Source organism: Rattus rattus, chromosome 8, assembly GCF_011064425.1.
Source record: "Rattus rattus isolate New Zealand chromosome 8, Rrattus_CSIRO_v1, whole genome shotgun sequence".
NCBI lineage: Eukaryota > Metazoa > Chordata > Mammalia > Rodentia > Muridae > Rattus > Rattus rattus.
In genome coordinates, this window is record NC_046161.1 from 65937829 (window position 1) to 65954084 (window position 16256).

General features: G+C 48.4%; 1 protein-coding gene across 1 annotated transcript in view; it reads right to left on the reverse strand.

Moving 5' to 3' along the window:
- Positions 1-16256, reverse strand: part of Cgnl1 (cingulin like 1) — a 150417-nt gene that overhangs the window by 19431 nt on the left and 114730 nt on the right. The window contains exons 9-13 of the mRNA XM_032910331.1: positions 11270-11476; positions 10495-10599; positions 6529-6681; positions 5557-5727; positions 1720-1881 (exon numbers count right to left, since the gene is read on the reverse strand). Of these exons, the coding sequence (XP_032766222.1) occupies positions 1720-1881; positions 5557-5727; positions 6529-6681; positions 10495-10599; positions 11270-11476 (798 nt within the window). The remainder of the gene's footprint in view (positions 1-1719; positions 1882-5556; positions 5728-6528; positions 6682-10494; positions 10600-11269; positions 11477-16256) is intronic.

Below are 16256 nucleotides of genomic sequence, written 5' to 3' on the forward strand. Positions count from 1 at the left end.
TGGCTGCACTACCGCCTCAAGACCTTACGTTACTCAGAGGAAATACCTTGTTAGTCGGAATGTTCTGGACTCTCGGGAGGTGATCTGACAACTCAATCTGATTTCAGCTCAAACCACTCATCTTTAAAAGATCTATCTCTTTATAGTTAGGTAGGCAACTATGCCTGTGCGAGGGCGTGTGCATGTGAGCGCAAGTGCCAGAAGAGGCCAGCAGAGGGCGCTCATTGGATTTGCTGCTGTTGGAGTTGCAGGAAAACTGGGAGCCGCCCACAGGGTGGAACTGAACTTGGGCCCTCTGTAAGAGTACCGTGCGCACTTAACTGCTGAGCCATCTTCAGAACCCAAAATCACTTCTTAGGTTCTTTTCCTGCTCCCAACCCACACTGTCCAGACAATATCTGAGGTCTAAGCCAAGGGCCATCATACCAAGGGCCTTTGTTTATTACTTGATTGGTTTCCACTTGAGGTGTGTGTGTGTGTGTGTATATAGAGGTCAGTGTCTGGTCTCAATCACAACCAGCCCCAGGGACCATCCTTTCTCTGCCTCTCTGCCACTGGACTGGGATTACGATGCCCACTGCTGTGATCTGCGTTTTGCACGCGTGCCAGGGATCTGAAGAGAGGCCCTCCTGCTTGTATGGCACGTGTTTTACCAAATGAGCATCTCCCCAGCCCATCCGGTTGTCTTTAACCAGGTTGTCTAGGCTCTGGAATGATCCATTTCTAGTTAACTAGGTTGACTTTGCTTATCCAAAAATGACTCCCTAAAAACATCAGAAGCACAATACCAGAAAAATAAGGCAACCCATAAACAAAGCAATAAAATTGCCATCAGTTTTCTCTGGTCTGAGAGAGGCCCATCTAATAAAATCTCCACTGGTTCAAACTTCACTCCTAGATACAAACTGCAAAGCACCCTGGAGCTTTTAAAAAGCGATTTCTGCTTATTTACAAAGCTGAATGAGGAATTCATTGATTTTGAGTTTAAGCCATCTTTGATGGCCTTGAGCGCCAGGGCTGCTTTTTATCAGAATCCTGACAACACTAACGTCTTCCCCAAAGTCTGAGCTTTTCTCAGTCTCCCTGTTCCTCTCTAAATTACACTGGAGAGCAGAACACACGCCATGTTTCTGGTCTATGGTGAATTCCACTCTTGCAAGTTACTCCTTTTTAGCAATATTCAGGTTTTCCCGTCACCTCAGAGGTCCTGGTATTTTATTTGTGTGGGTTTTCTCAAGTGTTGAGTATTAGCCTTGTGAATACTCACCCACACGGTGGCTGCTTTGGGCAGTTCCAGGCAGACTATCTTGGGACTGGAAAAGGCATGGATTGGACCACAGTTTGCTGATAGCTGTAGCCATGATACATATACACTCAGAAAGATGGGCCAGGAATAAGAATGCACTGGGTGGTTTGGTCAGTGGTCCCTGATGTGCAGTGGTTTGGGGTCTAAGGTACAGTGTGGACGCCGACTGGACCGTCAGCAGCCTTTGTCAGGGAATCATTACTGAAGGGACACAGTATCATCTGCTAAGTTCTTTGGGGAAACAACTGATACCCCCTCTTCAAAGCAATGAAGCCATTGGACTAAATCACAGGTCCGTTCCTTCCATTAGCACACTAAGCACGATAAGCTGCACCCTCCCCACCCCAGGCAGAGAAAGGATCTTTATAATGTCAAGAAAGAGTAGCAGCAGCCCGTGTTCCCACACCACACACCTCCATCTGCTTGACCAGTCGGCTTCGGTCATCCTTGAGGTGACTCTTGGCCTCCAGCTCGTACTCCAGATCCTTCAGTGACTGCTCCAGAAGCTGCCGTTTCGTGAGCGCTTCCTCCTCAGCTCGTTGGTAGTCCCGCAACTCTTCCTCCTTGAGGCGCAACTGAAGGAGAGTGTATGTGGAGATCCCCAGGCAGTGGAAATGGCAAGGAATTGAACTGGTAGCGGATAGCTCTCACAATGACATGGAACACGGGCTGGCATTCAGGCTTGCATGCCACATGTGTGCCTTGCTCAAGGAGGCCGGAAGACAGAGTGCACAAGCCCACCCCAAAGCAAAGATGAGCAAATCCCACCTCTCTCTAGGCTCCGGCTTTCCATCTTATAAAACGACCATGCTTTTCCTTTGCAAGCAATAGACTATTAGGTTATAAAGTCAATTGACTAGATGTGGACTAGTATTCTCACTACAGAGCACACACACAAAGTATGAACAAGCACTGTGATGCTTTTGTGGTAAGCGTGTGGATGCTGTGGTCAAAACCACTTGAAAGACACTTAAGTAGCTAAGCATTCTTGTATCAGCATTGTCTCAAGAGAGGTTTGAAGGTTTAAAATAAAAACTCAATCAATGGTCTCTAAGCAACCAGCAGGCGCAAAACCCAAGAACAAAATCACACTCATTTGGTAACAGCCATTGCTGGGCAGAAGAAAAATGATCACCCATAACTACAGTGCTCTTTTTGTCCACAAGGTGGCGCTCAACTAATAGTTTTGAGGAATGTACAACTGTTTACATCTCAGGAGCCGGCCACCTCACTGGCAGTGGGAAGGCCAAAACCAACCTGGCGGGCTGATTCAGTGGGGCTCAACCCTGGCTCTTTGGTTGCCAATGTCAAACCCTCCCAGAGTAGGCACAGAGCTAACAACGGAACACCACAGAGGTTTATTCCTTCAAGGAGTCCACAGAAAGCCGGGGAAGCTCTGAAGGATCAGGCTAGTGTGCAAAGACCTCAGGAGGGAGGAAGACCTCAGGAGGGAAGGCTCCCGCACTGTACTCTGTTGGAGATGAAGATACCCATTTCCAGTACAGTGGAGAACACCAGCCATTCTAGCACAGCCACACTTGGGAGAAGATGACTTCTAGACACAGGCCCTGGTCTGGTCTAGTCGATCACCCACAGAGAGAACAGAATGGATTTGATACACTACAGAGAAGCACTAAATTTCTCTGGGGCTCAATTTCCTCACTATAACATAGGGAAAATGTTAAGATGTACTTTCTCTGAGAATCAGATGATACCAAAAATAATAACCACAAAGAATGCCAAGCAAATAAACAGCCCAAACTTCCTTCTTGGCATCCTCAGAAACAAACAGCATGCACACCTCTCCTAATACCTACCACCACCACCACCATCACCACCATCACCTCCACCATGAGGCCCCGCCCTTCCTGAGGATGTACAGTCAGCTCATTGTTGCTCATGGAGAGACCAAGGTTTTTTTCTTCAGTGGCACAGCCATTGTTGAGCTGCCCATGCTCCAAGAGCAACCCTAACCTGATAGGGACCCACACAGATGAGAAAGTAGGAGGCCCTGTGGGCAAAGGGGAGCAGCAGGAGAGACCAGAGAGGGTGGTGAGCTGAACAGGATCGAGGGACAGGAGATCCATATGTGAGATGTCACAACTGCCATATAAACTAATCAACCTGCTAATAAATAAATTTGTTGGCACGATAATAAATTGTCATATAAATTAATTTATCTGCTGGTACAAATGCAAGTAAGCAAATACCTTCTTAACCTGTCAGTACCACCTTTAAGTAGTTAGCAGGATTTAGTAAATGAACTAAAGACAAACTCTAAGCCTTAATTCCTAAAGGTCAAAGGTCACCCTCATCTGACCCTGGGTGTCTCAGGCCACAGGCAGAAGGGTAGCTGTCTGGCCTTACCGAATCTCTGTGGCCATCGGCTTCTTTATCTTTTCTAGCCCCAAAATATTTATACAAACAGCCATGCGGATCCCTGTTCAGGGTCACAATGACACTGTGGCCTTTTGAAGTTAAAACAGACCAGATATTTGATGTCTGGCAAATGTCTGAGCCCTTCCACCCCTAAAAATGAAAAGAAAATTCTTTTCACAGCAGAGAGCCGTGATGTCAGCATGCTGCTTTCTCGGACTCCTGTATCTTGACCCTGAGGCAGAGTGGACCCATTATAGGGCCCTTTCAGAAGTGTTCTGGAAATCTGTAACAAATATCCATTGTTCTTTGATGAGTTCAGCACTGACTCAGGGGGAAACCATCCTTTGATCCTCAAAGAAATTAAAAGTTTGGTTCTTTTTGTTTTGTTTGTTTTTTTTAAAGAAAACTTGTTTTCCTGTGGAATCTGTGGGCTTTTCCCACTCAGGGAAGGAGGGCACTGGGAGGAGGAGTTGAGAAAGAAAGAGAAATGTGTATTGGATGTCCAGGACCTACATGACTCCACTACACCCTTTCATTATCTTATTTGTCACTAAGCTACTAATGTTTGTAGAAGGTGTTGCTGAGATAGCTTGTTCACCACCATTCAGTTAGCACAGGCTAGACTCACAACCAGGTGTGGGGGCTCATGCCTATGATCCTAGCACTCGGGAACATGGGGCAGGAGAACTGACATGGGGGAGAAAGAAACAGAGAGAGACACCAAGACACACAGAGAGAGACAGAGACACAGAAAGACAGACAGACAGACAGAAATGGGTAGTCATGGTGCTTCCCAGCCTCCAACACCTAACATCCCCATTAACTTTTCTCTTCCCAGGTCAAGAATGCACCGTTGCATTTCTTTGCTCTATTACTAATATAAAACCAAGAACGAGTCTTAGGGTGGCCTCGCAGGCTCAGCAGGTAAAGTGCTTGCCTCACAAGCCTGGCAATCTCAGCCTGACCCCCCAACCCACAGAAAGGTAGGAGAACCCACTCCACAAAGCTGTCCCCTGAGCTCCATACATACACTCGCACCTTCACATACATACACCACACACCCACAACGATAAATAATAAATAACAAAGATAATATGTTTTAATTATTTCAGCATTCGTAAACTCCTGAGACTTGGAAACTAAACCAAGTCTAGACAGGCACTCTACCACAGAGCCACATGCCCAGTCCCTAAGGACATCTTTTGGTTTATTTTTCAATGGCTATCAAATTCTTATCTGCCCCAATAGAAGCCAAGAGAAAATTGTCAGGACTGGAGAGGTGGCTCAGTAGCTAAGAGCATTTGTTTCTCAATCATGAGGACCAGAGTTTGGACCCCAGCCCCTACATCAGGCAGCTCACAAACGCCCACAACTCCCGCTTCAAATGATCAACAACCTCTTTAGGTTTCCATGGGCACCAACACATACGTGCTGCAAACAGACAAACTCACGTGGAATCACGCATTTGCACATAAAGAAACAAACAAAATGGTTGTTAAAAGAGCCTTGTCCCTTCCTGCCATCTTGTTCTCTGAATGAGAGAAGGCACGGATGTGAATGACGTATCCGGACACAGATGGACGTAACAATATCCTTGCTCCATAAAGGATGGTTCAACTTTTCAGGCAGAAAACGTTGGACCTAACCAGAAGGCGACCCAGTTAAAGCTGTCCCTGTCTCGCTTGTGCGTCAGTGGGAGTTTAGCACCTTAGGAGGCTACCTGCATGGAATCACTAGAGAACAGAGAATAAAACAAGCCCCGAAGCTTCCCTGAGCATCCCCTGGCCCAGCTGCCTCAGCAGAAGCCTTGGAAGCAAGCTGAAGAACGCGCTCAGAAGAGAGACAGGAGAGGATTACCCAGCACGCATTACCTCATCCTGCATCTTCAAGGCTGCCAGTCTGGCCTTTTCCACCTCCAGGCTTTTCTCCTTCAGCTGTGTCTGCATTTCCGCAAGCTCCCGGCGATTCTTCTCCTTATACTCATCCAGCTGCTTCTGCAGCTCCAAAGAGGAAGTGCGGGAGGCCTCAGCAATGTCGGCCATCTAGAGGAAGTGGCGTGATATGAGGGGACCCTGCCATACTCCATCTGGAGCCCATTCCTACATGGCAAACATCTCCTCTCATCACTGCTAAGCACCAGGCCCTGGGCTTAACCCTGCCTTGGGGACAGCATGGAAGAGTGAGCAGGGGCTGGATGCACAGCTCTGAGGTCAGAACTTTGCTTTCCACTATCCAGTGTATGGTTGAGGTGAATCCTTAGCCACTGAGGGCCTTGGCACTGTCCTTTTGGAAACACTGAAATCCTATCTACCTCCTGGAGGCATCGCCAGAGTAAAGACAATACCCAGATAGACCTCTAGCTGCAGCTAGAGATGTCACTAGCAAAATGCCTGGCACAGGGTAGGGATCAGAAAATGACAGCCTCCCGTGTGTGCCTTTCTTTGTGAGTATCTTGGGGCAGAAATGAGCTGAGGGGCAGAAGTTTCAGGGTTTAGAAACTGCCTTTGGCACTCCTGGATACATCGGAGAGACGTAAGTATGCAGATTTTCCCAGAGGCCTCAACTCCAGGACAAGGAACGTTGGGTAAGTGTGTGTCTACACCAGCTCTGTTTATTGTTAGCAAGTGACCAGGTGCCCAGGGCCCTGAGGGTTTCGGTGTTTACATTTTAGCTAAGTTTCTCGCATCTGGAATTTCCAGAGTCCAAGGAATGGCTGCAGGGTATCTGCACCGTCCAGATACATCTGTGCCTGGGGGAACTATGGATTTCCTGAGCCTTTGCGGGAGAAGCTGCTGGGTTCTCCTGGGTCGGCCTGCCCTTGGCTCTGCCTCCTGCCCTCTCACCTCCTTCTGCAGCTTCTCGATGGTCTTGTCCAGGTGCCTTCGCTCACTCTCCATCTCGTTCTTCAGCTTCCTCAGCTGCTCCTTCTGCTCCACCTCCTCCTGGAGTTTCTCTAGGAGTTCCTTCTGCTCTTGGGAGATCTGGCTCAGCTCTCTCTGCAGATGGAAAACCACAGCAGTGCCACTCACCGACCTGTTCGCCCTCTGCCACAGGTGGCAAGGGGAACTTCATAGTCACACCGCAAAGGCAGTGAAACCCATCACCTTTAGGCAAAGGGGAAAGAATCAAGGGAATCAGGGACTGAAAAAGGCAAACTGACTTAACCAGCAACCTCCACAGTCATCAGTGGAAGGATGAGTGATGGAAGGACATCGAACAGACACAGTGCATGGTGGGGTTTAGGAAAGACTCCTAAATCTGAATGTTTGTTCTCAAAACAGGACATTGATATTGCAGATCGACCTAAACCAACGGGACAAGCGCCCTAGCAGCTGAGCCCAATCTCCAGCCTAGTACAGGAACGTTTTTCAAAATTCATTCATTTATTTAATATATTAATATGTGTATATTTTTCTTTTGAGACAGAGTTTCTCTGTGTAGCCCTGGCTGTCCTAGAACTTGTAGACCAGGCTGGCCTCGAACTTAGAGATCTGCTTGCCTTTGCCTTCCAAGTGCCAGGATTAAATGCATGCACTGCTACCACGACCTAGCACAGAGCTCTTAAGCCCTGCCTTGTCTTGTGTCCTTGCAAGAGGCTGTACAGAACAATGGTTGACGTTTGGACACAGTGCTTCACAGTTTATAATCTGCCGTTCTGTGTGGTTACTCATGCATCTTGAAGCTATTCCTCAGTCATCCCAGGCCCTCCTGGGTTTGCAGAGTATACTGTAGGTGTGCTTGCCAAGTGTACAGCATGGGAGTGAAAAGCCCTGGGGCGGTCCTGAACTTGGGCGGCAGAGGGGCGGGATGTACATTAGCAGCAAACATCGTCAGGCTGCTGAAGTTTACCCCTACAGGGAACCAAGATCAACAAAAGCTGTTGGGGAAAAGAGAGCAAAGAAAAATATCCAGGCGCGGGGGTTTGAATAGGAATGGCCCCCATAGCTCATGTGTTTGGATGCTTAACCCATAGGGAGTGATACTATTAGGAGGTGTGGCCTTGTTGGAAGAAACGTATCACTGTGGGGGCAGGCTCCTAAGCACAAGCTCTGCCCAGTGTGGCACAGTCTCCTTCTGCTCCTTGTGGATCAGGATGCAGAACTCTTGGCTCCTCCAGCACCGTGTCTGCCTGCACACTGCCATGCTTCCTGCCTTGATAATGGACCGAAGCTCTGAACCTGTAAACCAGCCCCAATTAAATGTTGTCCTTTATAAGAGTGGCCTTGGTCATGGTGTCTCTTCACAGCAATGGAAACCCTAACTAAGACAGATGCCAGTGTGGGGGCAAATTAGTCCACTGCAACCACAGCTGGCCACACAGCAAGAGCAGGTCAAACCCTGCGGTTTACTTCCTGGGGTTGGGGAGGAAAAATGGGAAAGGGGGTTGTTACAACCAGTGAGATTGATTCCAACCTGTGGGGAAAAACTCGAAGGAACTAGATCTCAGAAATGTGGGTGTACTCTCTCCCCTGCCACCCATGGTGGTGCTGGCAGTGGTGCCTGCCAGCCCTCGGGAGGCCCGGGGGCAGAGCTCAGTGAGAGTCCAGCCTGGTCTACACAGCTAGTTCCAGGACAACAGGGCTACATGAGAAAAACCCTGTCTCAAAACAAAACAAAAACAAAACAGGTGGAAAGCAATAGAGAAAGATTCCCTATGTTAGCCCCTGGCTTCCACAGATGATTGTGGGGTCCTGTGACACAAGCCAACTCTTCATCTTCCCTGGTGTGACCCTGGGACGGCAGGGGCGGACACACACACAGGACGGACACACACACACACCTTCCAAAGGTCCCAAGCTTGCTTCTTTTTGGATGAATTTGGGCTATGTCTTTGTAGCAGTGACTTTTTATAAATTTTTTTTCTCAATCCACCCCCTGCCCCGTGTGTGTGTGTGTGTGTGTGTGTGTGTGTGTGTGTGTGCGTGCACCTAGAACATATTTCTTAGATAGCCAAGGAGACAGAACATTTTCTAGGTGGCATTTCTAAATCGTGGGACATTTTAAGATTATCTGAGATAAAGCTCAAATTCAAGTTTATGGATTCCTATCTGTTCCAAAAACAGTGACTCCACTCGAAAAGGCTGGAATTTGCATTCTATGTTAAGGGACATCCCACTGCTGATATTGAATCTGATATAAGAGGTAGTCATATAACTATTGGGTTTTTTTTTTTTTAAATATATTTTTATCCTTAAAAGAAGGCTTTTAGGGCTGGAGAGATGGCTCAGAGGTTAAGAGCACTGACTGCTCTTCCAGAGGTCCTGAGTTCAATTCTCAGCAACCACATGGTGGCTCACAACCATCTGTAATGGGATCTGATGCCCTCTTCTGGTGTGTCTGAAGATAGTGACAGTGTAGTGTATTCACGTGTATTAAATAAATCATTAAAAAGAGAGAGAGAAGGCTTAGTGCTTATCCCCCGCTGCCACTCCCCTGAGCCTTCTGTGTATTGAGACAGCAGAAAGGGAGAGCCCTGTCACTTCACGGCTGGTCTATAGTCGCTCGGCTCCCACACCTCTGAGAAGCTACCTTCCTCCGGTCCTTCATTTCTGGGAGCTTAGTGAGCCTTGGTTACTGAGCTTAGTCATGTAGTCAAAGGCTCTACATCCAGTAACGGGTAATGATCCTCAAGCTCAAGGGTGTCATTGTAGATCCACCTACTCTGGGTCTTAGAATCACCTATCGGGGATTCCCCACCCCCAACCCCGCCCCGCCCCACCCCGCACATGTAAATCGTATTCCACTGTTAGCCAGTGGGTTTGGACTGTTAGCACCATTTCTGAGGCGTCAAAGTGCCTCCCTCAGCATTGCTCCCAGAGCGTTAGAGCTGCAGAGGGGATCCAGGGAGCTGCTCAGTGGGTAGAGCACATGCGTGCAGGCAGGAGGGCCTGAGCTCAGATCCCTGGCTCCCAAGGTAAAGCCAGATGCCATGATGTCCAAGTATGAGTCCTGCTCAGCACCACAGGAGAGAGCTTAAGAAAACCAGCCTCATGCACTTAGAGCTCTGAACCACGGCTCCAAGCTTGACTCACTTCCTGTTTGCTGTCCCCCACCTGACCCTGCAGGCCAGTGGGGAACCCACTGCAAACTTCAACAGCCTGCTGGATCCAGTCCTTCGGCTGTCACCTTCCCCAAAACTCGCCCCAAGGATATTTAGGCAGCATTTTAAAAACCTCAGAGTGGGAGGACAGAAAGAAGTCACACTGAGTCCATGGCGCAAAAGTCAATTTACAGACTTGACGCTGGCTCTGACTACAGTGGGCTTCGAATAATCTTCCTGACATCCAAAAGGAAAAAATCTCATTTTCTCCGAACGTCCTGGTTTTGAAAAGAGATAGCTATCTGGTCTCAAGGAAATGACTTCTTCCTGCTCCTTTTAATAGCTGCTTTGAAAGAGTGACTCCACAGTGTGGACTGCGTTTGCCCAAAGGAGAAGGGAAATTGGCTTCTGCAGAGAGGCCACTCCAGGCCGCCTTAGGGACAAGTCCTGCTAGCCTTCATACCCTGTTTGTATTTTATCTCTGCAAAGCTGTCGAGAATTTCCCCACCCAGGGCTTCTCAGCCTCGGCACAGTGACATTTACACCAGAAACGTTGGTGGTTGTGGGGCTGGCCTGTGCTTCCTAGGACGCTCACCATGGACCTGCAGTATCTTCCCACAACTTAAACCTCTCCAGATATGACCAACCATCCCCTACCTCTGAGTCACCAGTCTAGAGCTCAGCGTGGCTACCCATGTGAAAGGAACTCCCTGGAAGGACAGACCCAGCGGCCATGTCCACCTACGTGGCTGAGGAAGTGACGGCTTACCTGAGCTTGCTCCAGCTCCCTCTCCACAGCCGCTCTGGCACATGTGGCTTCCTTTTCTTCGTTTCTGGCGCACAAAAGGGCTTCCTCAAGCTGCTGTACTTCACTCTACAATGAAACAGAGAGGCCAAAGGATATAAGGACGGAAGATAGCCATGGTCATAGTATGCCTCTCATGGGGTAAAGATGACAGGAACGGCTGGGTTCCCGGGTGTGGGCCCCTCTGGAGTCCCACTTTTATCTCCATGCGACTCTCTGGGTTACCTTGGTGCTTTGTTTTGTTGTTTTCCATTAATACAGATACCCATGCTTTACCCCTAGACATGCGGAAACCCCAGGCAGGGCCAGGTCCTGCTGTAGAAGGTGCGCTGGTGACCCGATGGCGCCCAGCGCTGTCTCATTCAGCTGCCCTTTCTCACTACCTCTTTTCCTAACTGCTTCCCTGGCAAACCAGATAACTGGTTTGCTAAACTCTCCTAAAATATCAGCTATGTGTTAAAGAAAGGATGTCTTTAGTGAGTCGGCTTGGTGGAGGTGTGACAAGGCCTCTCAGGTGTTGGGAGGTTCCCCAGTGAGCCTCAGAGAGATGAGTGTCTGACGCCAGAGTCACTGGGACTGTTCTGTGAGGGCCTACGTTTCTCATCCTGGTTTTGTCATCCCTGCTCACAGACCACTCCTACAGATGCTTGCAGTTTACCTTGGCATCTTGAATAAATCCTGACAGTCCCTCCCCCACCTCTGAAGTCACTTTCCGGAAAGAGCCAAGGCCCCGCCTTACCTCACACTTCCGGAGTGTCTCCTTCGCTTGGGCCTCGTCACCCTTCACATCCTCCATCTGCCTCTGCAGCTGGGCCGCCCTGCGCTCCAGCTCCACTATCCTTCCCTGCAGCTTCTCATTCTCCTCCTTCAGGGCTTTCTCGCGCAGGTCAGCCTCTTCTTGGGTCTGCTCTGAGGAGTGGCTCCTGCTGGCCAGGACCTCAACATTCTAAGCACAAAGAGAACAAAGGAATGAGGATTCACAGGCCGTGCCCAGCTTGTGAAGGAAGCCGCTGCTGCTGCTGCTGCTGCTGCTGCTGCTGCTGCTGCTGCTGCTGCTGCTGCTGGGACCTCCTGGAACATGTCTCCCATCCCAGTGACAGGGAGAGGAGGCAGGATGATTGGAAGTTCCAGGCCAGCCTTGAATAGTTGATGAATTTGAGGCTAGCCCAGGCAATTTAGAGACTCTATCTCAAAATTAAAGATTTTTATAAAGCTGGAGATGTAACTCCATGGCATAGACTTGCTTAGCATGTTTGAGGGACTTATCTTCTTCATCATCATCTTCATCTTCATCACTATCATCATCATCATTATTTCTTCTTCCTTCCTCTTCCTCCATTTTTTTTTTTTCTTCTCCTTCTCCAAGACACGGTTTCTCTATGTAACAGCCCTGGCTGTCCTAGAACTCACTATGTAGATTAGGCTGGTCTTGAACTCACAGAAATCCTCCTGCCTCCACCTCATGAGTGCTGAGATTAAAGGCCTGAGCTATCACCACCCAACTGGGGGAGTAATTTCAATACTCAGTATTAAAAGAAAAAAAAGCTGAATGTCAGAGGGAAAAGAGAGGGTGATTAACAGCCTACAGCCCACTTGCTGCCTGTCACCTGATGTTTTGAGGGCCAGGGTAGAGCTGTGGATTTATGCCGGGTCCTTCCTATGAGTCCTCCACCTTCTAAGGAGCCCAGGAGCTATTCTCAGCCCACCGTAAAGGTGGGAAAATGGTTGGCTGGCGGCACAGCAGCTCCATTGGAATGCTTGGCCGCATACACAAAGCCCTGGGTTTGGCCCCTAGCATCACATGCACTGGATGTGGTGGCACAGTCTCCAGCACTAAGGTGGTACAAGCAGAGGGAGAGGAGGTCAAAATCATCCTCAGCTACATAATAAATGTGAGGCTAGCCTGGGCTACACGCGACCTTGTCACAAACAAAACACACGAAGCCAGCACCTCTTACCCTTCACACAATGACTCTAGAACTGAATTCTAGAACTAAAACTATTTAAACTCTTAGAAGACTTGGGAATGAATATCTGTGATCTTGGTCTAGACCAAGGTCCCTCTGCTTCAATACCAAAAGCACAGATGACAAAAGGACAGACATCTGTGTGTGTGTGTGTGTGTGTGTGTGTGTGTGTGTGTGTGTGGTGTGTGTGTATGTGTGTGTGTGTGTGTTTGCCTTCATGTTTTATAAACACCAAGTCTGTGAAGTACCCAAGGCAGCCAGAAGAAGGCATTATAGCGCCCCCTACAACGGAAGGTGGTTGTGAGCTTGTAATTCACTGTGAGGGTAGCCTGTGGGAACCTTTACAACGCTGCAGGATTACAAGGTGGCCCACAGAGCAAGAGGAAAGATTTACCAATCAGATCCTAGCAGAATAAAGAATTCTTCACCTTCATAATAAAAACAAGCCATTTATAACGCAAACAAACAAACAAAACAAAACAAAATAAAAATACACGGACTCTCACACAGCTCTGGCTGCCCTAGACCTCACAGAGATCTGCCTGCCTCTGCCTTCCCAAGTGCTGAAACCAAAGGTGTGCATCTCAATGGCCAGAAAACCACCCACCCTTGATGTGGGCAAAGGATAGGAATAGGTTTGTCTCCAAAGAAGACACAGAAACGAGCACATGAGATGCTGCTCTACCAGTTACTAGGCAAGGGCAGATCAAAGCCGCCACTCACACATGCTTAGTGCCAGGGAAGATACAGAAAAGCTGAAGCCCTCACGCACTGCTGAGACGATAGAAAATCTGTAGCCATGCAGGAAAACCATCAGCGCTTCATAGCAATGCTAAACCAAGTTTCCCTGAGGCTGTCAAGCTCACTTTTCTATAAAAACGTACACACACGTGTTCAAGGCGCCATTGCTCACAGTGTCCTAAAAGTGGAAACAACTCACTCCCCTACCGACAAATGATCGGGTGAAGAAAATGTGGCGCTCCATGACAGGGAATAAAATGCTGACATGGGCTACAGCAGAAGCATGATGCTGAGTGAAAGATCCTAGACTGGTGTGGAAGGAACGTTCTGGAATAATAAATCTAAAGACACAGGAGATAGCTTAATGGTTGGCCAAGGCTAGAGGCGGGGATACAGGAAAGAGGTGGGGAGGGTCTGCTGATGAGCATGCATTCCATTTGAGAACTAATGAAACCATTCTATTGACTGTAGTAATGGCCACACAGCCCTGTAAATATACTATAAATCATGGAGTTGTATATTATGTGAATGATAGCTTAATGTCCTTCTTTTCTTTTCCTTTTAGACTGACTGATACAGGGAAGACCTGGAGGCAGAGTATTAATGGTGGGCAAAGATTGTTTAGCCCTGAGCACAGTTCTAATTGTTTTTAAAGATTTATTTTGGGCCTGGAGAGATGGCTCAGTGGTTAAGAGCACTGACTACTCTTCCAGAGGTCCTGAGTTCAATTCCCAGCAACCACAAACTGTCTGTAATGGGATCTGATGCCCTCTTCTGGTGTGTCGGAAGAGAGCGACAGTGTACTCATAAATAAAATAAATAAATATTTTTTAAAAAACTTATTTTACTTAATGTGCATGAGTGTTAGCCTGCACGTATGTCTGTGTACCCCTGGAGTTACAGGTGGCTGTGATCAGCCATGTGGGTGCTGGGAACCAGACTTGGTCCTCTGCGAGAACAAGTGCTTTCAACTTGTAAGCTGTCTCTTCTGCCCCGGGGCACAGGGGTTTGCAGCCCTGTTAGTGATCGGAAAGGGATCCCTGATGCCCAAATCTTTCAGTGAAGGAAAGAACACTTGTAGTCAGCAGGTTCCCTCTCTCCTGGAAGTCTCAGGAAAAGGAAGGATGCTGAAAATCAGACCTGATTTAACCTTGGTTTGGACCCAACTCACACCCTGGACTGCTAAAGAAAGGCACTTGGTCTGTAAGTTTGAAGCTGGCAGGGTCACCCCGGCCTGACCTTCACAGTGGCACAGGCTGTGTTTGCCTCCAGGGGAGCGTGTATATTGTCCCTGCACTTAATGCTGTTCTGATTATTTGCTAATTTGCCTTTCTCAGTGTGGTGCACGATGTGGTAAACCGCATTGTGTTTACAAACAGTTTAACATTTAACATAAGCCTTTGTTGGCAAACCTCTCCAGAACCCTTCTCTGGCCCCTGTTCCCCCACCAACCCCAGCTTACTATTTTATAAAAAGACCATAAAACAAACTTCCCCTTTCCTGGAACCATACCTAATTCAACAACAGCCCTGGCGTCTAAGAATAAACAAAGCCCATGCCTTTGTTCAAGACATGTGCTGTAACAAAGTCATTCTAGAGAGATCCAAGCGAAGAAAGTCGATGTAGAAAAGCTGTATCTGGCCTCCCAGCTCCCACATCACCTTTTCCAGATCCGTAGTGATGTCTGGGTCCCATCCACGTGGCAATGATGCCAGGGCTAGGAAAGCCCTGCTGACCCAGAGGCACTGTGTAGACACAGAAGCCATATTTATAGTGCTGGGCGTATTTCCCTCCATCTTATGTCCAGATGTCATAGCAAGGTTAGAGAGACCATACCATCAGAAAGAGCACCCAAGGCACTCCATCAATTCGCAGAGCTGTGCACTTACCACTTATCATTTTATCTTATTCACTCATCCAGGCAGTCAACAAAAATCAACACCAATCCCCGTCACTCCAGCAACTCAAAACCCCTATGCGATTATCATGGCCACAAAGCAATTGGGCTTTTTTTTCTACTATTGTTTTCAAAGCCTAAACCATAACTAAAAGCTGCATTAAGACTGAGACAGCCGGGCTGGGGGATTTAGCTCAGTGGTAGAGCACTTGCCTAGCAAGCGGAAGGCCCTGGGTTCGGTCCTCAGCTCGGGGATGGGGGAGTGGGGAGGTGGGGGGGGGTGGGGGAGGTGGGGGGTGGGGGGGTCTGGCAGGAAGGCCTAGAAGGTAACGTGGTCGACCACATGGTTGTAGCCACTGAAATTACAAAGGCGTTCCTTTGCACGGCAACCTTTCTCCCAGTATCATAGCCTACACATGTGCAAAATGATTCAAAAGAGAGACGAATGGCCAGGGTTGGGGATACACACTCCTAATCCTTGTACTTGGGGAACAAGTGAATCTCTGACTTCAATGCTGGCCTGGTGTACACAGTGAGTTCCAGGCCAGCCAGGAATACAAAGGGAGACTCCATAAAGCAAAAGCAAATGAAAAAGATCTACCATAAAAGCCTGCACTCGTACTAAATGTCGTTCGGTGTTGTGTCAGTTCAATGACGCTATGCAGCTGGAGAAGGAATGAACGAGGGAAAACCTAGAGGGGGCAGAGCAGTCCACCCAGGCCTTTCTGTGCACAAGATGGTTACGTGCTTGACTTCACACTAACAGACTGAGGAAGGGAAGTGGGGCTGAGGAAAGGCTGAGGCAAGTTCATCCACTGCAAGGGTGCCTACAGCATTTGGATTCTGAACCTCAGAAATGCAATGTGAAGTCACGTTTTTAAAATACATGTTGATTTCATTTTAAAAGTTCAGCCATTTTGGCCACAGGCACCTGGAGGACACTCAGGCATGTCCTCACCTCCTCCAGCCTCTGGAAACCTTTCCCCAGGCTGTTCACAGGCCCTTCTGCACTGTAAGAGATAGCGAGCCGAGCTGGAGGCCAGCAGCAGCTGTGCAAACAAAGCGTCCACAGCGCTCTCCTGCTGGTTTACGTGTGAAGCAATTCCTTCTCACCAATGGTG